This window comes from Globicephala melas, chromosome 14, assembly GCF_963455315.2.
Source record: "Globicephala melas chromosome 14, mGloMel1.2, whole genome shotgun sequence".
Classification (NCBI taxonomy): Eukaryota; Metazoa; Chordata; class Mammalia; order Artiodactyla; family Delphinidae; genus Globicephala; species Globicephala melas.
The window spans coordinates 10,216,898-10,242,647 of NC_083327.1; the positions used below are offsets into that span (position 1 = coordinate 10,216,898).

At 43.6% G+C, this 25,750-nt stretch overlaps 1 protein-coding gene across 3 annotated transcripts in view; it reads left to right on the plus strand.

Annotated features, from left to right (window-relative positions):
- Window positions 1–25,750, plus strand: part of CD109 (CD109 molecule) — a 135,328-nt gene that overhangs the window by 41,628 nt on the left and 67,950 nt on the right. For all 3 annotated transcript variants that reach the window (XM_060283392.1, XM_030859307.2, XM_060283391.1), the window contains exons 4-6: window positions 3,784–4,014; window positions 9,987–10,112; window positions 24,927–24,966. In XM_060283392.1, coding sequence (XP_060139375.1) covers window positions 3,892–4,014; window positions 9,987–10,112; window positions 24,927–24,966 — 289 coding nt within the window. In that variant the 5' untranslated portion in view covers window positions 3,784–3,891. The remainder of the gene's footprint in view (window positions 1–3,783; window positions 4,015–9,986; window positions 10,113–24,926; window positions 24,967–25,750) is intronic.

Consider the following 25,750-nt stretch of genomic DNA (forward strand, 5'->3'; position numbering starts at 1 on the left):
ATTTGAAATTACCATTACTTTTGGTAACTGGAGTTATTAGTGAAATAAAGTAGGATAAATACTATTGTGTTGTTTGTTTCCTTAAGACAGTTGATCTTTCAGAGAAGATGGTTTCAGATGGCCCGGATTAGAATAAGGAATCCATTTATTGTCCATCAAGAACCTTTCTGACCATGCCTCTATCATCTACCCGGAGAGTTTGCGTTTATGTATAGACAAAATAGACTTAGCCTAACTGAGAATCAACCATGCTCAACTCAGATGCTCGTTGATATTTTGTTGATCTAAGCCCTGGGTATTGTATACCCCCAGACTCTTATTCTGCTGCCGGACAGTGTCTGTATATGGGAACTACATCTTTTCCCAGCCCCGTGACCTCAGTTCAACACGTAGGATCCAAAACCTCTGTGGCTAAATAATTGGTCCTTGTGTAAGAGATAAGGAAGTCTCTCGTTAGGGAACTCCTTTATTTTCAATTCTGGGAATCCTTTTTGGTAATTGTGTCCCCCAAGCAGGTGGGAAGCAATTTACCAGCAGAGCTTATATCACCTTCTGGGTCCTCTCCACTGTGGGAAGCAGGTTACAACCCACTGCAGGTCTGGCACAGAGAGAATCTTTCATAAAGGTTGCTTAACATCCCCAGTATTTTCTCCAGTCTCCTTCTCATTATGTCCCTCTACTGTTCCCAATGGATGACCAAGGTCTCTACTGACAGCCAGAGTCCATGGTGACGCGCTAAGCTGTGCGGCGATGCCTCATTGTTCATGGGGGCGCACCAGGTCCACTCTGACAAGTCCATATCGTCACCCTAGACTTTCCAGCTCTAGGATTAGCACCGAGGCTCTGCGGATTCCCAAATCACCTAAATTTTACATCGGGAGAGGTGGGGTTTCTAACAGGGGAGTGTTGAAAACGAGAATTAGGGTAAGTGAAAGGAGCAGAAAGATAGTCAGTACCATCTCCTCTTGTGTCAACTCCCTGAAGGAGGATGGAGTGGGGGACAGAGTAAAATGGTTTGGACACTTTTGTGTTAATTCTAATTTTCTAACTCTTTGACCTCCTCGTGGTTAATAGGTCTCTTTAGTTTCAGACCTCTGCATCGTTAATTTGACGTCAGTCTTCAATCTACTCTCTGTTCTGGGGCCTCTGTGCCACTAAAAATGATCCAACGATACCCAAATCATACAGAGAAATTCCATCTAATATATTTTTTAAGCATGAACTATTTATAAATCTGTGCTGTATACAAGCAAATGATGTGCTGGTTCCTGGCATATGTATTTTCCTGCTTGCGGTATTAAGGACTCTGTTTGAAAGAATCTGAGGACTGAAGCATCATTTGAGAGAATAGAACATAAGGATGCAAGTTCCAGGCTAGATTCTCAGCCCTCTAGGGCGTACACCTTTGGTTCATGTTGAATCCCAAGCACCTAGAGCAACCTGGAGCTCCAAGGTGCTCAGTGAATGTTTATTTATTAAAGGAAAGCAAACATCAGTACTAGAGGTCATTTGAAGGTGATGTTACTGATTGTTTCTCCTAACAGTTTACTATGAAAGTATCAAATATCCAAAAAACCTGAAAGAGTTTCATAGGGAACACTCCTATAACCACCACTGAGAATCTACTGTTAACATTTTACCACACTTGCTCAATCACATATTTATGCATCTCCTCATCTCTCCGTCCATTAATTGATCTTATTTTTAAAATGTATTTCCAAGTAAATTGCAAACACCAGTATTCTTCTCCCTATTTCCTGCTGACCACTGTATTGGTGGTTTGTTATGTTTCCTTCATATTCTTATCCATGTTGCTGGCTTTTTGGTGGCTGCTATTTCTGGAACATCTCCTTGGAGCTCTCTGTGGACAACTCTTATGTGCAAAAAGGAGGCAGAACGTTAGTTTCAGAATCTCAGGTTTATGAATATGAAAATGAACTAAAATTCAGGTGTGCTAGTGATCGATTCTTGTGGAACCTGTTATCCCCAAACTTTGGTGTGACACAGCCATAAACTTTTATTATTTCCCACAGTTTCTGTGGGTCAGGAATTTGCGAGCCATGTCGTCGAGCAGTTCTGAGCTGCCGATGTCATCTGAAGGCTTCACCAGGCCTGGGGGTCCTCAGTAAGGTTGCTCTTCACGTGGCTGGCAGGTGGGTGGTGGCTATTGGCTTCTGTTCCTCCCACTGTGGGCCTCTCACAGGCCTCTTGAGTGTCCTTATCACATGGCAGCTGACTTCCCCCAGAGCGAGGAATCCAAGAAAGAGAGACCCAGGCAGAGCTATCCTGTTAATGACACAGCCTCATTCTACTCTTGAGAGGCGAGTCACTGGGAAATTATGCTCTACCTTTTTTTTTCTTTTTAAATTAATTTTTATTGGAGTATAGTTGCTTTACAATGTTGTGTTAGTTTCTACTGTACAGCAAAGTGACTCAGCTGTACATATACATATATCCTCTTTTTTAGATTTCTTTCCCATTTAGGTCACCATAGAGCACTGAGTAGGGTCTCCTGTGCTGCACAGTAGGTTCTCATTGGTTATCTATTTTATACATAGTATCAATAGTGTATATATGTCCATTCCCATCTCCCAATTCATCCCACCTCCCCCCTTTCCCCCTTGGTATCCATACATTTGTTCTCTACATCTGTCTCTTCCTGCTTTGTAAATAAGATCGTCTATACCAGTTTTTTTCAGATTTCACATGTATGTGTTAAGGTATGATATTTGTTTTTCTCTTTCTGACTTATTTCACTTTTTATGACAGTCTCTAGGTCCATGCACATCTCTACAAATGACCCAATTTTTTTTTTTACTTTTTATGGCTGAGTAATATTCCATTGTATATACGTGCCACATCTTCTTAATCCATTCGTCTGTCGATGGGCATTTAGGTTGCTTCTATGACCTGGCTATAGTAAATAGTGCTGCAATGAACATTGGGGTGCGTGTGTCTTTGTGAATCGTGGTTTTCTCTGGGTATATGCCCAGGAGAGGGGCTCTGACTTTTGAAGGGAGGAGGGTCAGAGAAATTTTGGACATATTTTAAAACCATCACATGAATGCTCTTGTTAGAGTAGTATGTAGTTCATCCTGGGTTTGAATCTCAGCCAGTGACCTGAAGCAACTTCCTTTACTCTTCCAAGCCCCAGGTTCCTGGTGTGTAAGCTGGTATTAGTTAGAGCACCCACCGGAAGGATTGTCGTGGGGTAGAATGACACGGTGCACGTAGGCTGAGTGTGGCTTCTGGTCTGTTCATGCTAGAAGGGAGGATTTCCACTAGTGACAGAAACAGTGAAACAACGGTACCATCAAACTTACCAGGACTGTGACATGATGCACAAGATGCAGGAGGAGAGTGCATCCTAGGACAGGTGAGAGGTCCTGGAGAGGGTATGGCAAGAAAGCAAAGCCTGTGCAAATGTGCCTTTCACCCGAGGCACGGAGGAGAAGGGTATTGTGACCCACAGTGACTGTCAGTGCGGAAGAGTTTGTGCTTGGGATAGGAAGTGACAAGGTGACTGCTGACAGAGCTGTGGGACGTGGTTCCTGCAGTCCAGGAACCCTGTGGTTTAACTGGAGAGCAAACTCCAGGATGTCGAAAGAGAGAAAACAAATTGTTTATAATTTTGGTGGTTAGGAGGAGGGATGCATTTTTCAACGTCGTGATTACTTTTGATAATACTATGTATTTAAAATTTCAATTCTCACTTACAGTTAAAAACATTTTTGAGGTAAAACAATGAGACTTTGATACATCTGATGTCTTTTTTTCCCCCAGCTACCTCTGAACAGTGGTGATGAGATTTATGAGCTCCATGTCACTGGACGTGCCCAGGATGAGATTTTATTCTCGAATAGTACGCGCTTATCATTTGAGACCAAGAGAATGACTGTCTTCATTCAAACAGACAAGCCCCTGTATAAACCAAAGCAAGAAGTGAAGTTTCGTGTTGTTACACTCTTCTCAGATTTTAAGCCGTACAAAACCTCTTTAAACATTCTAATTAAGGTGAGTGCCAGACAGAAATAAAGCTGGGGGTTCAAAACCGTCTCACTGAAGCTCTCTTGGAAGTTCTGCTCACCTTGTTGGTACTGGGATGTCTTAGGATTCACGTGGCTAAGCTTCCCTCCCAAAGTGGGATGGTTTCTCTAGGAAGGGGGATGGTACAGCACTGGGTTAAGGGCTTAGGCTCCAGAGTCAAGCCTGCTTGGGTTCCGGTCCTGGCTTCTTCATTGATTAATTCATTTGTCAAACATTTATTAAACTTCTGTGTCCTCGATACAGAAGGTGAGTCCCTGCTTAAATCGACTTTTCATTCCAGTGGGTAGTGGACAGACAATAAATAAACATACAGATATATACAAAAAGAGTGTGTGTGTGTGTGTGTGTGTGTGTGTGTGTGTGAGAGAGAGAGAGAGAGAGAGAGAGAGAGAGTGTTTGTGTTTGCTGTTTTCTATAGGGTTGTTAGAGAAGTCCTATTTGAACAGAGACCTATAGGAAATAAAAGAATGAGCCTCCACAAACAGAGGGAATAGCATATGCAAAGGCCCTGAGGTGGAAACTTGTTAGGTGCATTGGGGGAACAAGCTTGCAGTGCACTGTTGCCCAGGAAGTGAGGGGACAGATATTAGGGAGATAAGATCAGGTACAGGTAGGTCAGCTGGATGAGGGGCTATACAGGATTTTCTCGGCTCTGATATGGACTTTGGATTTTACTGTGAGTGAAATGAAAATTCACTGGAGAATTCTGAGGAGAGGCATGATGTGATCTGAGTTAACATTTTAAAAGGATCACTCTCTGCTCTAAGAAGAAGAGGTGCTAGCTCTGTGACCTTGAGGAAATTAATCAACCTCTCTGAGCCTCGGTTTCCTTATTTGTAAAATGTGTAAAAATAACACCTTGTAAAGGTTTTTGTGAGGATTATGTGATATGATTCAAGTAAAGCATTTAGAACTGTGCCTGGCACATAGAACATACTCACTAAACATTAGCTATTGTTGTACTAAGAGCCCCTCTGGCAGGAAATCTTTTGGCCTCCTCTGCCTGAGTACTCTGGGCTTTGGAGGCAGCATGGTTGGCAAACTGAGTGCTTCCAGTGAGGGCCAAGCTGGAGGCAACTGACATCCGGCTGGACCTGGTTTTCTATGTTTAAGCTGAGGAGAGTATTAGACCTTTGACCAACGACATAGAAATAGGGTGACCAGTTTGCTGGGACTCTCTTGATTTTAGTACTGGAAAATCCCCTCAGTCCCAGGACATTGGCTGGCATGGACATACATACACTACCAAATGTAAAATAGATAGCTGGTGGGAAGTAGCCACACAGCACAGGGAGATCAGCTCGGTGCTTTGTGACCACCTAGAGGGGTGGGATAGGGAGGGTGGGAGGGAGACGCAAGAGGGAGGAGATATGGGGATGTATGTATATGTATAGTTGATTCACTTTGTTATACAGCAGAAACTAACACACCATTGTAAAGCAATTATACTGCAATCACGATGTTAAAAACAAAAAAGAAGATGTGGCACAGGAAAAAAAATGTTCTGAGGAATAACAGAATGGAAGGCAAATTTAGGCTTTTTAGTTCAGTATCTTCCTATTCTTAGTTTTTGTTGTTGTTATGAGCTAAACAAACACACAAACAAAAATCAAGCAAACATGTGTACATATAACTTGAAGCCAAGATGTGTTTATAGCAAATATCACATTGGTTGGCATGTTTCTTGAATGGAACTGGTATTATTTCAGAGTCAGCAGCTCTGTGAACGTCTGCCTTTGCTGTGTTGGAATAAAGCAGGTCGCCGTAGCGAATAGCATTTCTAAATTCATGGAACTCTCTGAGCAGTTTAGGGATGCCATTCATACGGTCCTTCAACATTTATCCACAAATACTGAGCACTTACTAGACGCTCTGTGTAAATGGAGGATTTAGAAGTGACTGTCTGCCTGTCTGGTTGTTAACAGTCGATCTGCCTCTTTCTGTCTCAGGCGAATAAAAATCAGCCCTGGATCAATTGTCTGTTGTAAGCGTTAACCCAGAATGAACCTTGCTGATTGTGATTTGTGGATTCTTTGGGTTCCTCTCTCCGATTTTGGACTTGGCCTGTCACATTTGGCTTTCCCAGAAGTGCACAGAGAGCCCTTCCCCTTGCTATTTCTGGTCCTGAGGGATCCCGCTGGCATGGCGGCTGGGTGGTCCCCTTGGCCAGGGCAGGAGAGTTCTACCCGGAACCCACTGTGTTTGGGACCAGTGAGGGAATGCACATGTGGGTGCCGTGCTCACCACAGTACTCATGGGTCAGAGCAGTGATGTGAATGCCCACACCCTGCGCTCCTCCATCTGAAAAGAGCCCTTTGGGCCAGGGTTCACCAGACTGGGATGTTTTCTTTTTCTACATCTTTCAGTATGGGACAGGTGGTTTCTTAGAAAAACTTCCCGGAGCAAAGTGGGACTGTAGTGTAACGAGAGCCCCTGACTTGGATGAAATTGTACTCGCTAGCACAGCACCACCTGCAGGCAAGTGTGGAGAAGGCATCTGGGAACTACAGGAGGCCCGCTTTTTGGGGCCCATCTTGCCCAGCCAAGAATGACTGACTGTAGGATGTGGCTAAAATATTGACCATCATAGCATGTTCAGGCATGTTCAGTGTTCTTTTGGGATCATTGGGTGTTTTCCCTGACCCAGTAACTGACCTTCTCAGGAAGCAAAGGGGCTTCAAGGACCTCTTTATGGTGGAATAAACCTCTTCCCCTAATTCTGGCTTTCTGCAGCCAGTTTGTCCTTACACTATGGAAATAAGTGTCTCCAACGTGTGATGTCAGCTGGCACGCTGTTTTCTACCCTGGCTGCCCTTCCTGAGAAGTTGTTGCTCCTGGTATAGGTGAGTGATCTTGTGGGCACAGCTGCTAGCTTGGGGTCTGCCCTGTGCCCGTGCTCTGACACTTTGGCCTGGAGCAGTGGTGGCACCTTACTTAAGTGATTTGATGTCTTTAATTCTGCATGCTAGGCACACACCTTGTGCGTAATCCAGGACTCTGGGGACTGGCAGAAATATTTGCCTTCTCCAGCCAGGGAGTTTATTGCTTGAGGTGGCTGACACAGGCCACCTCAAGGAGGGGCCACTTTCCCAGTGTCTCCAGCCACGTGGCTGTTCAGGCTGTGACAGGGGCACTGTTCATATCCTACTTGGCTGTCCTGTGTGCATCCCAGTAGCAGGTGACCACATGCAAATGCTGGGCTCTGCTGTGATGCCACCATGCGTCGCCTGTTCAAATCCTCATGTGCTCTGTAAGGACTTCTGGCATTTCTACATTCTCTGTCTCTTCCTTGTGGGTGATATGCCCAGGTCCAAGACAGGCTTGGGAAACGAGGGATTTATCTCATTCACTCCCAGCCCTGCATATCCTCCAGGTCATCGAAGACTTCAGTTTGGATTTCCTTTGTTTGTAGGGTTGTGGGAGAAATGTGTACCTTCACCAAAATAAGACATCGGCGGACTATGTACGTTTCTCTCCCTACATTTTAAGTGACACTGGGAATTATTATTATCATTTCTTATTTTTGTCAGTGTGATGGAAGAAAAATGGCCTTTCATTGTTTTCATTTGCATTCCCTTAATTCTCAGACACAGCATATATTTATTAGCTCTTTGTATTTCTTCATTTGTTTTTGATCCTTTGAGCTCCGTAGCCATCCCAGTCTTGACAGGGGCAGGAGAGCCAGCTCTGGCTGCACTGCCTGCCCCAGGGCTTGCCAAGGATGGTGACCTGCTTACTCTTGACCCGCTTGTGGTCTTTGGTATTTTAAAAATTTATTTATTTATTTTTGACTGCGTTGGGTCTTAGTTTCTGCACGCGGGCTTTCTCTAGTTGAGGCGAACGGGGGCTACTCTTTGTTGCGGTGCGCAGGCTTCTCATTGCGGTGGCTTCTCTTGTTGCGGAGCACGGGCTCCAGGTGCACGGGCTCAGTAGTTGTGGCTTTCAGGTTCAGTAGTTGTGGCTCACGGGCTCTAGAGCGCAGGCTCAGTAGTTGTGGCGCACGGGCTTAGTTGCTCCGCGGCATGTGAGATCTTCCCGGACCAGGGATCGAACCCGTGTGCCCTGCACTGGCAGGCGGATTCTTAACCACTGCGCCACCAGGGTAGCCCCCTGGTCTTTGGTTTTAACAATTAGTTTCTGCCTTCCTAGACCACTTCCTACTCAGTTCTCAGCATTGTACTTACCCCGACTTACACAGTCTCCCCCGCTTGCAGAGGGAGGTTTCCTCTGACTTCTAATAACCACGCCAACCCACTACCTTGAGTCAGAGGATAGAGATTAGGAATCAGGGATGGTGGTGGGATGAATTGGGAGACTGGGATTGACATATATACACTGTGTGTATAAAATGGATAACTAATAAGAACCTGCTGTATAAAAAAATAAATAAAATAAAATTCAAAAAAAAAAAAAAGAATCAGGGAAAAAATTTGATCCCAGAGTTCATAATCCAGGGAACAAAGAAACACCAAAACCAAAAAGTAACAATGGGGCTTCCCTGGTGGCGCAGTGGTTGAGAGTTCACCTGCCGATGCAGGGGACGCGGGTTCGTGTCCTGGTCCGGGAAGATCCCACATGCCGCGGAGCGGCTGAGCCCGTGAGCCATGGCCGCTGAGCCTGCGTGTCCGGAGCCTGTGCTCCACAACGGGAGAGGCCACAGCGGTGAGAGGCCCGCGTACTGCAAAAAAAAAAAAAAAAGTAACAATGACAAAAAACACCAAAAAACCCAGATAACAAATGATAACCTTAAACAGTAGTACATGTTAGGGGGGTAAACTCCGGGCGCATTGGGGTTTCTCCAGGGAGTGGCCACTTCTGCCTCTTGGAGGCACGTGTAGAAGGCAGGAAGTTGGAGCTTATTTCACCATTTGGACAAGGAAGGAAGGGCCTTCAATGCAGCAATGGTAGAGGCCTAGGTGCATGGGCGTTTGGGGCGAACTGCAAACAAGTCTGTATGTTTGGAGGAAGATGTGCATAGAAATGTAGATGGGGTCCGCTGACTAAGTCTTGTAGACTACGCAGACGAGTGTAGATCTCATTCTGCTGGCAAACAGAAGTCATCGTCACCTGGTGGTCTGATATACTGGTCATAGCGAGTGTTTGCTCATCGCTTGTAATTTGCCAGGAACGGTGTCTGGTGTTTCAGCCACTTTGCCCCAGCCACAGGTTGGTGTCTGGCAGTGGGGAAGATGTATTGGAGGGGCGAGACTGGAGGAGAGAGGTTAGTTGCGATAGTTAGAAAATGGTGGCTGGACGTGAGATGTTAAAGGGACAGAGTTGACAGGGCTGGGATGGGATTGGTCGGAGGCAGCGTGCTCTGGGAGAGCCTGGGAAGACTCAGGTGTTCTTCATGCATCCCCTTGGTTAAGCACCCCCATGACACAACTTTTGTTGAGTCAAAAGACACGTGGGTTTGAATCCTGAGTTCCATCATGTGTTGGTGCTGTGATATTGGACCAGCTGTTTGTGGTTGAGGGCTTACCTAACCCCTCTGGGCGCCCCTTTTCTCAGCTGTAATGGGAGGATAATCCTGTGCTGTAGGGGAATCCTAGTGACTGAATGACGTGTGAGTGGTGGTGATAAGGCAGAGTGCCTTTGATACAGGGGCCTGTTATCCCTACAGCGGGGTTTTCTCTCAGCAACACCACCAGCAGCAGCATAGGTCTGGTGACGTACACGTTGTAGTGTTTCATGTAGAAGGAAGTACGTGCCAAGATTTAAAAGGTGGAGCAGAGTAAAGATGCTCTCAGGAGAATATGAGAAAAGAAGTAATTTTTATTCATCGTCTTTGGTAGTATAGAGCTGACATTTCCCAAGAACACCCTCTGTCCCACACTTTGCATGTGCCTGGGAGGACTGCAGGGCCGTATTCGTAACTAGGTTGGACCCACATCAGACGGGGGGTTTTATGTCGTTAACATGCATGGTTTTCGTTGTAGGATCCCAAGTCAAATTTGATCCAACAGTGGCTGTCAGAACAAAGTGATCTTGGAGTCGTTTCCAAAACTTTCCAGTTATCTTCCCATCCAATGCTTGGTGACTGGTCCATCCAAGTTCAAGTGAATGTGAGTATAAATACATTTTGAGGGGGAATGTTAAAATGTTTTAAATAGGTCCGGTGGGGAAAATATCTCTGAAGTCATTTATTTAGTGAACAGAAAAACATTAATCTGAGTATCTCGATAATTTAAGTGGTTTTATTTTTAATTTACTTTTGTTAGCAATGGGTTAGCCTGTGTTATAACATATTAGAGTTTTAATCATTGTTGTCTTTTTATATATGCAACGTTTGAAGGTTAAGACATTTCACATTTTAGTATAAAGCTGATTAAATATTTATTGTATTTAGTTATTGTACACATTGAGTATTTTAAAACTAAGTAATGAGTACATAGCAATTATTTGGCAAATCTTATGTCTCAGAGTAATGACTTCTGATGAGAGATTGGTCTAACCTACTTTATTTTTGTTTTAAAAACTCTAGTGACCTTTAGGTCTTTAATCCATTTTGAGTTTATTTTTGTATATGGTGTTAGGGAGTGTTCTAATTTCATAAGGCCAGACACTATAAAACTCTTAGAGGAAAACATAGGCAGAACACTCTATGACATAAATCACAGCAAGATGCTTTTTGACCCACCTCCTAGAGGAATGGAAATGAAACCAAAAATAAACAAATGGGACCTAATGAAACTTAAAAGCTTTTGCACAGCAAAGGAAACCATAAACAAGATGAAGACACACCCCTCAAAATGGGAGAAAATACTTGCAAACGAATCAACGGACAGAGGATTAATCTCCCAAATATACAAGCAGCTCATGCAGCCAACAAACACATGAAAGGATGCTCAACATCGCTAATCATTAGAGAAATGCAAATCAAAACCACAATGAGGTATCACCTCACACTGGTCAGAATGGCCATCATCAAAAAATCTACAAACAATAAATGCTGGAGAGGGTGTGGAGAAAAGGGAAGCCCCTTGCACTGTTGGTGGGAATGTAAATTGATACAGCCACTATGGAGAACAGTATGGAGGGTCCTTAAAAAACTAAAAATAGAATTACCATATGATCCAGCAATCCCAATACTGGGCATATACCCCGAGAAAACCATAATTCAAAAAGAGTCATGTACCACAATGTTCACTGTAGCTCTATTTACAATAGCCAGGACATGGAAGCAACCTAAGTGTCCATTGACAGATGAATGGATAAAGAAGATGTGGCACATATATATAATGGAATATTACTCAGCCATAAAAAGAAATGAAACTGAGTTATTTGTAGCGAGGTGGATGGACCTAGTGTCTGTCATACAGAGTGAAGTAAGTCAGAAAGAGAAAAACAAATACCATATGCTAACACATATATATGGAATCTAAAAAAAAAAAAAGGTTCTGACGAACCTAGGGGTGGGACAGGAATAAAGACACAGACGTAGAGAATGGACTTGAGGACACGGGGAGGGGTAAGGGTAAGCTGGGACAAAGTGGCAGAGTGGCATGGACATATATACACTACCAAATGTAAAATAGATAGCTAGTGGGAAGCAGCCGCATAGCACAGGGAGATCAGCTCGGTGCTTTGTGACCACGTGGAGGGGTGGGATAGGGAGGGTGGGAGGGAGACGCAAGAGGAAAGAGATATGGGGATATATGTATACATATAGCTGATTCACTGTGTTATACAGCAGAAACTAACACACCATTGTAAAGCAATTATAGTCCAATAAAGATGTTAAAAGCAAAAGCAAAAACAACCACAAAACTCTAGTGACCGTAACAGCTACATCAGTCTTCTGCTCCCCTATGCTTCGTTCTGCCCAGCTCCCCCGCTTACTTCCTGTATTTGCTGCCAACTTCCATGGCTCCGAGGTCTAACAGGGCAGGGGCACTAGAACGCCCTCCGTGTCTCCGCCTCGGGTTTTCTCTGGTGCATCACTCTGTGATGTTTGAAGATTCATTGAATATTTCTAATTTTTTGTTTGGCATTTATTAAAATGTATATACATGAGAGCTTTAAAAATTCTATTAGAACAGGGCTTCTCACTTTTGACATTACGGTAAAAAATTCTTTGTTGCGGGGATGTCCTGTGCAGTGTGGGACGTTTAGCAGCATCTCTGACCTTAACCCACTAAATGCCAGTAGCAGCTGTCCCCTCCCTCCAAGTCGTGACAACCAGAGATGTCTCCAGATGTCACCAAGTGTCCCCTTCGAAAAATGTCCTCTCCCTCCTCCTTCGAGAGCCACTTAGTCATTCATTAGTGGGTGGCCTGAGGTAAGATAAAAGTACCAAGTACCTAATAAATTAAAACTTAAAAAATTTTCCTTTAGTTAGCATTTTCGGGGGCCACATTTTAAAAGCAGAACTAGGTCCCCTTAGCACATGTTTTTTGAGCGTCTGCATGAAGACGAGGATCACGCTGGGCTCGTGGAGAGTTTGTGCCACAGAGGAAGTGAGAAAGCGTACAAGGAGTTATGGGGGCTGAGAGCGGGGGTGATGAACGCCGGGGGGACCAGACATTGGAGCTTGTAGAAAAGGTGGACAGAGTAGGTGTTTGTGAGACGTAGGAGAGAGGAGGGTTTGTGTCGAGGCAGGGAAAGTGGAGGAGAGCCCCGGGGTCTGGGGACTGGGGAGAACGGAGGGATTGGAGCACGTCGAGGATGCTGGGAGCTGCAGATTAGGAGGCATGTTGTGAGTTTTGAGGAGTTAGGACTTTATTCTCTGTTCCCACGTTTTGATTTCATTATCATTTCCCCAGGAATCAGCTGTTTGTCCATCCATCCATCCATCTATCCATTCATCCATCCACCCGTCCATCCCTCCATCTACCATCCTCCATCAAATACGTGTTGAGGGCTTACAGTGCGGTGATAGGATACCAGGAAGCCCAACACCTGATCTCTGTCTTCAAAGACTATTGTGGGGAGGTGACAATTATGACAAAGTTAAGTGACACAAGGGTGACAGAAGAACACGAGGTGGTGCAGTAGCAGAGGACTTGTGAGGCGCTCAGTCAGTGAGGCCCGTCGGGTGCCTCCAAGGAGCGAGTCTCACTCAGGCTGCCTGGGGATAAAGATGGTCTGTTGTCAGCATGAGCGCCTGTGCTTTGGGGCCAGCGGCTTCCTCTGTCCTTGTGGTCGGCCCCATTCCCCTCGCTTCTCTCCAGCCTCTAGGGTGTTCTCTGGCCCAGATCTGGACTGAGCGCACTGGCTTAGCCTAATAACCATGTCCTCAGAGTACTACAAGCAAGCCTCTGCATGGGTGGCTGGCAGCCCGCGGATGGGTCACTGGGTCAGATGTCCATCGCTGGCCCATTCCGAGGCCACCTCTGCACAGTGACCAGGTCTCAGCCTTGTGGGTAGCAGCCTCTCTGGGATTCCTTTGTTCAGTGAGTGGTACACAGAATATGTACCAGAGGAGAGAGGAGACTAGAATAGTAGAGAAAGGCTGGGAGATGTGAGACTGCAGGGTGAAAGAATTACCGGATTTCTCATGTAGTAGTTTGTGGACTTGACCTCTCCTATTGCTTTAATAGGAAAAAAAGATAAATGCTCTTAAGGAAATTCAAGTGCTTGAAAAATTAAAAAAAATTCACAAAATCTGGTCCTTGCCCACCTCTTTGGCCTTGTTAAGGGCCACCCTTACCCTTGAACTCTATGCTTTAGATGTATTATTCCTTAAGTTTCTTAAACTCGCCAGTCCGTCCTGTCCCAGAGCCTTCCACGCAGGCTGCTCCCTCTGCCTGGAACCCTGTTTTTCTGCTGTTTTTCTAGCTCCTTGCTTTTGTCCTCAGGCATTGTCTTTGATGGCCTAGCGCCTCTGGACGTTTGCATAGCACACTGTGCTTCTCTTGGTCCATTCCTGTCGCTTGATTGGCAGGACCTGATACGCAGAGTCCGTATGAGGTCTGTAGGCAGAGTCTTGTTCCCCTGTGTCTTGGAGACTTAGCGCGGTTCTTTCCACAAGGTAGAAGTCAGTACTTGTTAAATGAATGCGTGAAAGCTATACCATAGTCATTGGTCTTGAACTAAATGTAATGTCCCCTTTTCCACATTCTATAAACTTCTTTATCTTTTTTAAAAATATATATATTTTTTATTGAAGTATAGTTGATTTACAATGTTGTGCCAGTCTCTTGATCACTTTTTTGTTTTTTTCGGTACGCGGGCCTCTCACTGCTCTGGCCTCTCCCGTTGCGGAGCACAGGCTCCGGACACGCAGGCTCAGAGGCCATGGCTCACGGGCGCAGCCGCTCCGCGGCATGTGGGATCTTCCCGGACCGGGGCACGAACTCGTGTCGCCTGCATCGGTAGGCGGACTCTCAACCACTGCGCCACCAGGGAAGCCCCAAACATCTTTATCTTTTTGAAGACAGGCATATTGATCAGGAACTTATTAGTGGTGATATTATGTTTTTTCCTTCCAGCTTTACTGAGATATAATTGACAAATAAAATTGTAAGATATTTAAAGTGTACAATGTGATGATTTAATAGACATATACATTGTAAAAGGAGCCTCCCTATGTGATACAATGTGAAGGCACACAACTAAGGGAAAATAAGCCCCGTTATTAAAAAAAAAAAAAAAAAAGACTCCTCCAATGGCCACCAGAGGTCAGTATAGTCAAAGAAATGTTATGACAAGCAGACTGGATCCAGCCTTGGTCTCTGGTTTATCTTTCCTTGACTCCTGCACAGCATTCAAGGACTCTATATTGCTTATTATTAAACTCTTTTCCTTTTAGCTGTGAATAATTATTATGGAGGAAATATATTTATCATTTAAACAGTCCACCATTATAGACCATATTTTTATTTTCCCAAGGCAGTGACCATGCTTAGTATAAATTTTAGGGAGGGGAAAAAATTATTTTCAGGAGACTGTTTTGAAATCCCATTTTGTCTCTAGAAAAAATATGGCCTGATTTTAGTATTACTACTGAAGGACAATGTATACAGGACTTACCAGAGCTTTGATTTGTAGTGACACGCAGATAATCAGAGTGGCATTATTATAAAGCAAGTCTTGATGATGATTATTTCTAAGCCCTCTTAAAGTTAGTAAAATTTAGTAAGAACTCTGACTTTTTTGTGTGCTATTTATGCATATACTTAATCTATATGATTGCATCGGATGGGACTTATTCTTTGCTGCTTTGGGGACAATTACCGTCCCTGCCGGCTCTCCCACACTTTGGTCCCTTCCACGTCTCCAGGCCCTTTTCCATCAGTTCTCCCTTAACTTTCTGGAGCACCAGACCCTCCCTGCAGAGGGAAGGGGTTTATTTTAGCCATAATACCCCTCCTCAGACACGTGTTTTACAGAGTTGTTATAGGTCAAGTGGGGAAATGGGCTCTAAGTTGATAATCATCTTACAAATACACCTTGGGAAGGTGATTTGTTTTAAAAGTCAGGCATCGCTTGTATTTTCATTTTTTGTAGTATTTCTCTAGTTGCCTTATCTCTTGACTGGTATCCTTGGTTCTCCCAAATAGTTGCAAATGTTTTTTTTTTTCCTCCCTATTTTTTAAATTGTGGTAAAATATACATAACAGGAGATTTACTGTCTTAACTCTTTTAAAGTGTACAGTTCAGTGGTATTAAATACATTCACAATGTTTTGCAACAATGTTGTGCACCATCCATGTCCAGAACTCTTTTCATCTTGCAAAACTGAAACTCTGTACCTATGAAGCAATAACTGCGTGTTTCCCTCCTTCCAGCCCTACCCTCACGTCCCTGGCACCCATCGTTCTACTTTCTGTCTGTATGATTTTGACTACTCGAAGTACCTCATAGAAGTGGACTCATAGAGTGTATGTCTTTTTGTGACTTTATTCCACTTAGTTTAACGTCTTCAAGGCTCATCCAGGTTATAGCACGCGTCAGAATTTCCTTCCCTTTTTAAGGCTGGTGCATCTTCTGTTGTGTGTATATTCCGGATTTAGTTGCAAATTTTCTGGCATCTTTGATTATAAATTGTATTCCAGGTTACTAGAAGGCAGTTTTAGAGGTTCTTTAAAAGAGAGGCTGGCGCTGGTGTCTGAGCACCAGGCTCCCAGGAGGCAGGAGGGATCTTACCACACTGCCCTCTCCCTTGGGCAGCCTCGGCTGGCCCAGAGTTTCAGGTCTCTGGGCGACTCAAGCATCGGTGTCACATTCCTCTGAGGACCCGAAGGAAGAGCACTGAGAGAGCCCTGCTTCTGGATATCGCAGCCCTGCACCTTCCTTCCTTGGGAGCAGACAGCGTGTCTTTCCTCCCAGAGTGGCTGGTACAGCTCCCGCTGCTGGGACTTAGCCGTGGTTCCCACGCACCCGTGTGCCTGGGAACCCGCCGATGGCAGCTCTCGTTCAAGTTGCGCAGCCCAGCGCCCCGCCCCCAGACGGCAAGTTCGTATCGCAGGCAGCGACCCAGGAGTTTGCATTTTACATTAGCACTCTAGGAAATCCTATTTGTTTTCAGGACCACGATTTGAGAAGTGCTGCTGTGTGCCCACAGCTAGGCATCTTTGGGTTCTGTCTCTTCCAGTGAGAGGCGGTGGTGGGTAGTGGAAAAGGCACGCCCCTGATTCGTTCTTGGAACTCCCTGGTGGTGAGACGGAGCTGCTTACTTGACCCCTCTAGGTGAGTAGCTCCGCACGGCCCCCTGGCAGCCTAGACTTTCTAACGCAGATTTGGGGTCACGGTCTCAATTTTTACAGCAGCCCTTCTGGAGATCTGGGTACACAGCCTGCGTAGGAACCCCTGAACCAGACGACCTCTCAGTCTCTTCTGGCTGCAGCTGGCCGCAGTTTCTCAGCCCTTGTTTTGATCTTAGGCCAGTGTTGGGCTGGCAGACGAGGAATAGAAGGTAGAAAGCGTGATAGCCCCGAGGCCTGAGATGACGTTTTCGGAGCCCTGTGTGCTAGTTTGTGGGCGTAAAATTGTTGTGTAGTTCAGAGGCAGTCTGCACTGAATTGTTCCTTTGTTTGTAACGATGACGTCTCCTTTCTCCTGAGCTAGTTGTTGTGGAACGTCAGGTAGAGGGGCACTGCGTGGCTTTTTGTAGCCTTTCAGATGCTCCTTATCTATCTTTCTGCTCAGCTGTTCCCTGGTCAGTTTGCTTCTGCTGTCAGGGTTTTTCTGAAGCCATCGTCCTTTGCAAAAGAGCACACATTCGTTTGGACAGTTCTTGAGCTTGGAACGCTCCACAAGTGGCATCTGGTGATCGCCTGGCAGGTGATCACGGCTGAACAGAGCATGGAGCCGCCTGTGACAGGTCAGCAAACAGTGCATCTTCTCTGGAACGTGGATGTGGCTTCCAAAATCCTTTTGCTAGCCTCTGCTTGAAAGAAGGTTGCTTTTGGGGGGAAAGACCGTAAGTTCTTGCTTGCATGTGCAGTGAAGAAAGGAAGGAGGAGTTAGTTTTAGAATTTGGATTTTTTAGAGCATGTCAGCTGGTGGAGGCTAGCACTTCATTCTCCGTTCTTCCATAGGTCCTTCTACCCAGCACCTCTACAGAACTTACTGATCCGTGTAGGCTTTTCTTTCCTTTTTCGGTGTGTTAAGGTATACATGAAATTTACCGTCTTAGCCGTTTTTAAGTGTGTAGTTCAGTAGCATCAAATACATTCACATTGTTGTACAAACATCACCGCCATCAATTTCCAGAATTCGTTTCATCTTTCCAAACCGTGATTAGTGTAGCTTAACAGAATATGACTGCCTTACTTATTAGACTGTGAGTTCCTGGAAGACTCAAGTTCTTTCTTTTTAATTGAAGTATAGTTGATTTATAATACTGTGTTAATTTAGGGTGTGCAGCATAGTGATTTGTCTTTTTTTCAGATTATATTTCATTATAGGTTATTTCAAGATATTGGGTAAAATTTCCTGTGATATACAGTAAATCCTTGTTGCTTGTCTATTTTTTTTTTTTTTTTTTTGTGCGGTACGTGGGCCTCTCACTGCTGTGGCCTCTCCCGCTGCGGAGCACAGGCTCCGGACGCGCAGGCTCAGCGGCCACGGCTCACGGGCCCAGCCACTCCGCGGCATGTGGGATCCTCCTGGACCGGGGCACGAACCCGTGTCCCCTGCATTGGGAGGCGGACTCTCAACCACTGCGCCACCAGGGAAGCCCTGCTTGTCTATTTTGTGTATAGTAGTTTGTGTCTGTTAATCCCATACTCCTAATTTATCCCTCCCCCCTCCACCTTTCCCCTTTGGTAGCCGTAAGTTTGTTTTCTATGTCTGTGAGTGTGTTTCTGTTTTGTATACAGATTCATTTGTATTATTTTTCAGATTCCACATACGAGTGATATCATAGTATTTATCTTTCTCTGACCTAGTTCACTAAGCATAATATTCTCTAGGTCCATCCACGTTACTGAAAATGGAATTTCGTTCTTTTTTACAGCTAAGTAGTATTCCGTTTTATACACACACACACACACACACACACACACACACACACACACATCACATCTTCTTAAGCCAGTCATCTGTTGATGGGCACTTGGGGTGCATCCGTAAGACAAGAGTTCTGTGTGATTAATTTCCACATTTATTCTGTCCTGTTGTAGGAACTCAGTTATGCTTGCGGGATGAAAGAATGAGTGAATGGAGTGATTGAACAGTTTCTCCTAGACTGTTGCTACTGGTCATTGTATCCTTTGTGACGCTCTATGACCTATAGTCCCAGTCTTCTATATGAGACTACAACTTAGTAGAGATATGTTCATATATTTTCATTCTGAGGTTACGTGCAATATATAGCTGTGTACTTGGTGCACCTGTGAGCCAGTAGGAAACAGGTCTTTTGGATTAATATTCTGGACTTTCTGACTTTGAAGATTAAAAAAGATTTCGGTCAAGAACTGAATATCCTGGTCTCTTGTGAAATTCAAGATGCACGCGCAAGTTCTGTGCCGTATTATTCCTGTGACTTTATTGGGTCGTTGGATCTGCTAATTGTCAGTCCCTGGGGGCACGCATTTAATTAAATTCTGGCTCCAAGCTAATATATGTCAGGAGTTCCTTGTCTTGTTCTTTCCCTCCAGAAGCTACCCTAGGGCTGCCCTTCCTTTCACATGTCCCTTACCGACCCCTCTCTTCAGTCAGAAAACTTTGGTATCGGATTTTTAGCGTGTCCTGATCATCGGTGAAATGGGGAGTCTGAGAAGTCCGTCAGCGCATCTCACAGGGTTTTGGTGCTGGAGAGGATCTTAGAGGTAACCCAGACTCATCTCCTCCTTTGATGGAGGAAGAATCTTAGTGACCTGGTTGGGCTCAGGTGGTGTTATGGTAGGGTCAGGGCTAGAAGCTAGATTTCCTGATACTTTTCAGCTCTAGAACGTTAAATTATTTAATATGTGCTGCAATTGCTCTTTCAAGACAGTCACTTTTTTGGTTGAACATAGATGTCAACAGGGCTGTCTGGATGCATTGGTGGGGAGGGTGCCCACCTCTGTCACATGATTTTCGGTTGCCACACGTGTCACTCCCTCATACATTGCATTGTTTTCAAAATGTCTCAGATTCTGAACACAACAGCCAGGACTTTGAATTGAGGGTTTGAGCCTAGGAGACTCATGTTACAGCATATGCGTTGCCTGGTAGGGAACTATGTAGTATCCATTACTGTATTTACTAAGGATTATCTCGCTGTCACCTGGCAGACTGTATAATCTTGGTATTATGAGCCATAAGATTAATTTTTTTTTTTTTAGTTCTATGACTTTAATTTTTTCTTTTTAGAGTTGCATCTCTTTTTTTAAATTGAAGTATAGTTGATTTACAATGCTGTGTTTGTTTCAGGTGTCAGCACAGTGATTCAGTTATGTATACGTATATATCCATTTTTGCAGATTCTTTTCCATTATAGGCTATTACAAAATATTGAATATATTTCCCTGTGCTATATAGTAGGTCCTTGTTGTTTATCTGTTTTATATATAGTAGTGTGTATCTGTTAATCATGAACTCCTAATTTATCCCCCCCATTTTCCCCTTTGGTAACAATAAGTTTACTTTCTATGTCTGTGAATCTGTAAGAAGATTAATTTTTAAAAGAACTTTTTGTTTGAAGTAGATTCGCAGAAAGTACAGAGATGTCCTGGATACCCTTTGTGCAGTGGATCCAATTATTTATCTTATTATTGTACAACCTCAAAGGCAGCAACCTGAAACTCATGTGACGTGTGTGTAGTCCTGTATGATACTTACTTGTCAGTGACATAGAGGAGATCTGTAACTCACTGGAACTCCAACTGCTGGCGGCAGCACACTGGGTACCAAGGTGGAGCCTGAAATGAGTACTGAGGTGCTGGGTGGAGTAAGAAAAGGAGAAATGAGCAGCAGATGGAATTATTTTGCTTCAAGGGTGCCTTTCCCATTCAGTACAGAGCTGTAGCTACACTTCTGCTTTTTCCTCTTGCTTGAATTTGGTGCCTAAGAAAGCTGGTCATGTTGCTTGTCTTTGAAGACCTCAATTCTTTGCACTTTCAGTAGCAACAGAGAGGATTAAATGAGTGATTTTTGTTTGTTTTAAAAGAGAGCATGCTTCTCGTTCGTACTTTTCTACTAAGGAAACCAGTTTGTCCCTCGTACAGCATAATGTATTTGGTGCTGCAAATGGGGAAACTTCTTAGGGTGTGAATGTGCTTGTGGTATAGGATGCCTGCACCAGGCTCCTTCCGCCTGGAGCCCTGTGTCACAGACAATATAGTCTGTGTCTTGGTTGTTGGTTAGATCCATTCTTCCCAAGTCCTCTCACTATGAGTAATTATCGGGTAGAACAACTCCAGTTCTTCGGATGTTTAGCTGCAGTCTTGATGGGTACCAGAATATTTGTGATTCTTTCTAATGAGGGAAGGGATTCAGGAAAATGCTATCTTCTGGGGAGCTTCTGGTTTCTCCATCCTCACTCTCAGTAGATAATCTCCCTTTCTACTTTGTAAAGAAAACGCATGTCATCAGATAGGAGTTTCTTTAAATTTCTCTGCCACATTTACAGATCTATCTTGTCTGCACCCATCTCATGCTTATCCTTTTCTTTTACAGAAAAGATATAATTCTTCATATCTAAGACCAAAACCTTGATCTCTTCACGGGCTTTTTTATCCTGCTTTCTCAAAAACCTTACAGTCTCCCAAAGACCACGCTGGAAACCTCAAAATCTCAAAAGATATACTGAAGCATATTAAAAAATTCGAGTTTATTTGAGGAGAAATCGATTGGAATTGGCGGTGCCAAACTGGAAGTGGTTGGAGAGTCCCCTCAGACAAGAGGTGGAGAGACTTTATAGAGAAAAGGTGGAAGCAAAGAAAGGAAATCATAGATTGACCATAGCTTAAAGCCTAGGCGACTGTTTCTGACTGGTTGTCCTTAGCATTTTGATTTCATAACCGTGAGGCATCCACAGGCTTAGATCCTGGTTCGTTTACGTAGGGCACCCACAGCATGAGAGCCCCATCAGTCCAATGGCCTCCTTACTTAATTAACTTAAACCATGGGTCACTTGACAAATGGTTATACCTCCTCAGGATAGTCTGAGGGTTATTTCAATTTCTTGCAGGAGATGCTGTACAATAACTGAGGCTAATGTGATGAGCCTCCGGTATCAGAACCAGCCCGGGGACAAAATTCAATGCGTTCATTCATTAATACATACATTCATTCAACAAACCTTGAAAGCATGTTGAATTAGGTGCTGTGCCCCCAGTGACTTCATAGTCTGTTTCCGGTGATGGGCACAAAGCAGATAATTATAGTAGACTGTGTTAAGTAAAGTGATAGAGTGATACACAGGGTATTATGGGAGAGAAGGGGCTCTAACCCAGCATGGGGAGAGGCGATCAAGAAAAGCTCCCTGGTGGAGGCTGAACCCAGATAAAGGAGTCCAGGATGTTCTGTAGAACATTCAGGTGGAGGTGTCCCGAAGGTGGATTTGAGTCTGAATCTCCAGCTTGAGGGATGGCCAGAGATAAAGGTTTAGGAGTGTTTAGCGTGGAGATGACAGTTAACACCATGAGCGTTGATGAGCTCGCTTATCAAGAGCATTGGGTTCAGGATGCGAAGGGCCAACATTTCAAGATCAGAAAAGAAAGGACCGTTAACGCAACAAGTCAGAAAGATAAGAGTACCAGGAGAACAGAAGATGTGACAGTGTTTACAGACTGAATGAAGGGGAGGAGACTAACCAGAGAGATGGAAAATCCAGGAATTGTCAGGGATGACTGGTAATGTAGGAGGCAGGAAGGGAGAATTTTATTTCAAATGTAAACTAATGTAACTACTTGTTTGTTAAATAATTGCCTAAAAGTTGGTTTCAAGGCTGTTGAAAGGAGGCCCAAACAAATTAGTTGATTTTCCACGTTTGCCAAAGCTAGCACTTTTTATTCAGTCTAGTACATGTTATTTGAGAACTTTTTTGGTATCAGGCAGTCTGTTAGGTTGGCAACTCAAGGGATAAACTATGAAGGATAAAACCACGGTGTAACATGGACCTGGCTCTCAAAGAACTTGCAGCAAGATAAGCCATGTACCTAAATATTCAGGATACAGGGTGAAAAGTGACAAAGAAAGGAGGACTAAAGTGCATGGAGGCATAGAGATTACTTTTAAATTGGGGATCCAGAGAAGCAGTAATATTTGAGCCAAGTCTTGGAAGATGGGCAGAGGTGGAAGTGTGTGTAAGTCAAGTATAGGGGAGAGTGAGAGAAGGAGCACAGTGCATGAAACTCCAGGGCACTGTCAGCCTTGCAGTATTGCACTGGACTGTGTCTGCTCCCTCTCTAGACTGAACTTCTGATGCTGAGAACTGTAATTAACCTTTACAGAGCCTCACGTGGTGTTTTACATGTAGTACTCACTTGGTGTTTGCTATATGAACTGAACTTGAGGAACAGACATCATCGTTGTTAAATTGCTTATTCCACAGCCTTACCTGTGCTTTACCTCACTTGTAAAGCAAAAAGTAATTTAAAGACTAGAATTCTTTTTTTAATATTTATTTTATTTTTATGTATTTATTCATTGGGTTGCATCGGGTCTTAGTTGCGGCATCTTTTTGTTGTCATGCGTGGGCTCCAGAGCACGCAGGCTCAGTAGTTGCGGTGCATGGGCTTACTTGCCCTGTGGCATGTGGGATCTTAGCTCCCCGACCAGGGATTGAACCTGCGTCCCCTGCATTGGAAGGCAGATTCTTAACCACTGGACCACCAGGGAAGTCCCACGACTAGAATTCTTACGTTATCAGTAAAACAGGTATTAAAGGTAGATTGCCTTCTTGATTTAATTTTTGAGGATGACAAATCAGAACTTATAAATGAATCAAAGACATGTAATTTATAACATTCCTTTATATGACATGAAAACACTTTAAGATAGAAGTGACAAATGTGGAGATTCTTAAAGACTGATCAACACAGTTTCTTTGGGATCTACTTTATTTATTTTATTTTTTATTTTTATAATTATTATTTATTTACTTGGTTGCACCGGGTCTTAGTTGTGGCAGGTGGGCTCCTTAGTTGTGGCATTCATGTGGGATCTAGTTCCCTGACCAGGGATCGAACCTGGGCCACCAGGGAAGTCCCAAGGAGGCGCTTGATGGTTTGGGCCAATACTTTGGGATCTACTTTAAATGCCAACACTGAAGCCAGGTTTTAGACAATTATTTTGTTGGCATATAAATAGTTATATTTGTCTTATACTTTGAAATGAACTGTATCCTTCTTTTAGGATTAAAAAATAGTTTGCTGGTGTACAGTTTATTTATTAAAATTTTATTTACTTTTTATTGAGGTATAGTTGATTTATACTATCATGTTAGTTTAGGTGATGTACAGTTACTTTAGGTTAAACAAATATGATTTTTAAAAAAAAGCCAATATCTTGTAGCTGCATCTGTGTATTTGCTTTGATAAACTTAGGGAATCAGAATTGGAATACACATTTCATTGGTGGAATTTCTTAGCTATCTTGAAGTGGTTCTATTTAATGTGTTACGTATGATTAGGAACGGAGAATTAGAAATATGAGGAGTTGGAGAAAAAAAGATATTCTAGGCCACACGTTTTCTTGTTGACACTGGAAAAGGAAATAATTAACAGTATCTGTTAAAATAGGGTAGAGTGGGCTTCCCTGGTGGCGCACTGGTTGAGAGTCCGCCTGCCGATGCGGGGGGCGCGGGTTCATGCCCCGGTCCGGGAGGATCCCACATGCCGCAGAGCGGCTGGGCCCGTGAGCCATGGCTGCTGAGCCTGCGCGTCCGGAGCTTGTGCTCTGCAACGGGAGAGGCCACAACAGTGAGAGGCCCGCGTACTGCAAAAAAAAAAAAAAAAAAAAAAAAAAAAATAGGGTAAAGTGTACTGATTTAAGGGTTACAGTAGAAAATACTTCAAGGAATTAGGAAGATAAAGGGTGTTGGTCCATGATGATTTTGCATTCTTGACTATTTTATATATTCTTCATTGGTTTGCTTTGATAGGGATAGACAAACCAAATTTGAAGTCATTTCCTGTTAGTTTGACATGTGCTACCCTTGCTTGATAAATTCCTAAATTATCTAATTTAATCTTGTACTCATTTCACAAATGAGGGAAGTCAGGTTAAGTGGTTTGTTTCAATGACCTGCAGTGAATTAAAGAGACAGGTCACCTTGTTACGTTAGTGGATTGTTAAGAAAAACTCATGAAATTCACAGACTGCATGTTGCAGATAACTGAAAATAAACTTCTACAAAGTTAAAATAAATTGTTTCGGTCGTTAAATAATTATAAATGTAATTAAAAATGTTTTCTGAATGTTTTTGTGAGGTAAGCCAGCAAGCAAAGTAATTAAATAAGAACTCATATATTTTCCTGTCTTTTTCTTCTTTTTCCCAATAGGACCAGACATATTATCAGTCATTTCAGGTTTCAGAATATGGTAAGAGTTCTTCAACTTATTTTGATGGAAAACACATTTATTACTTTCCACAGAGATAGATAAGAGAAATTTCTAAGAGATGTTATTATTTAAAGTAAAAATCCCAGTGGATTTTTACCAGGTAAAATCCTAGTATTTCCTATAGGTCTGAGCATTTTTCTTTATAAAGAGTAAAGTAGGAATAAGATTGGCCGTAGTCCCATTATCCTGCTCTTTGTATGTATAGTTATTCTGTTTTTCTACTTTGTTGTGATCATAACATATTTAAAATTTTGTACGGTGTTTTCTTTTAAAGCATAACCACAGTCATTTCCCATATCTTTCACTTGGTCAGCACTGGTGAAGACAGGGTTTAACTTGGGTAAATCCTCTTCCTGCAGGTGCCCCATTTGTAATATCGCATTTGGAAACACGTAGATGTAAGCAACGTGCGACCCAAGTGTTTTGTTGGTGGATGGAGAGGAAGGAGATCGGAGAGTGAAGGCATAGGACCCCACAATTAGTTGTACTTTGAACAGCTGTTTTGAGGTTGCACACAAGCTTTTTCATCTGATTTGTGTTACTGTTTGAGATTGTGTCTCATTCAGGCAGTAGAAATTCTGGAAAGTCATTTGCTTGCCCCTCTGTGGCTCTGGTCCATGAATCCCATACAGCACTGTCACAGCTCAGCCTCGTGATCACCTAGAACGGGGAGCAGCAAAGCTTTTTCCTGTTAATTGCCAGATAGTAAAACTTTATGCTCTGTGGGTCACACGGCTCTGTCTTAACTACTGAACTTTGCCAT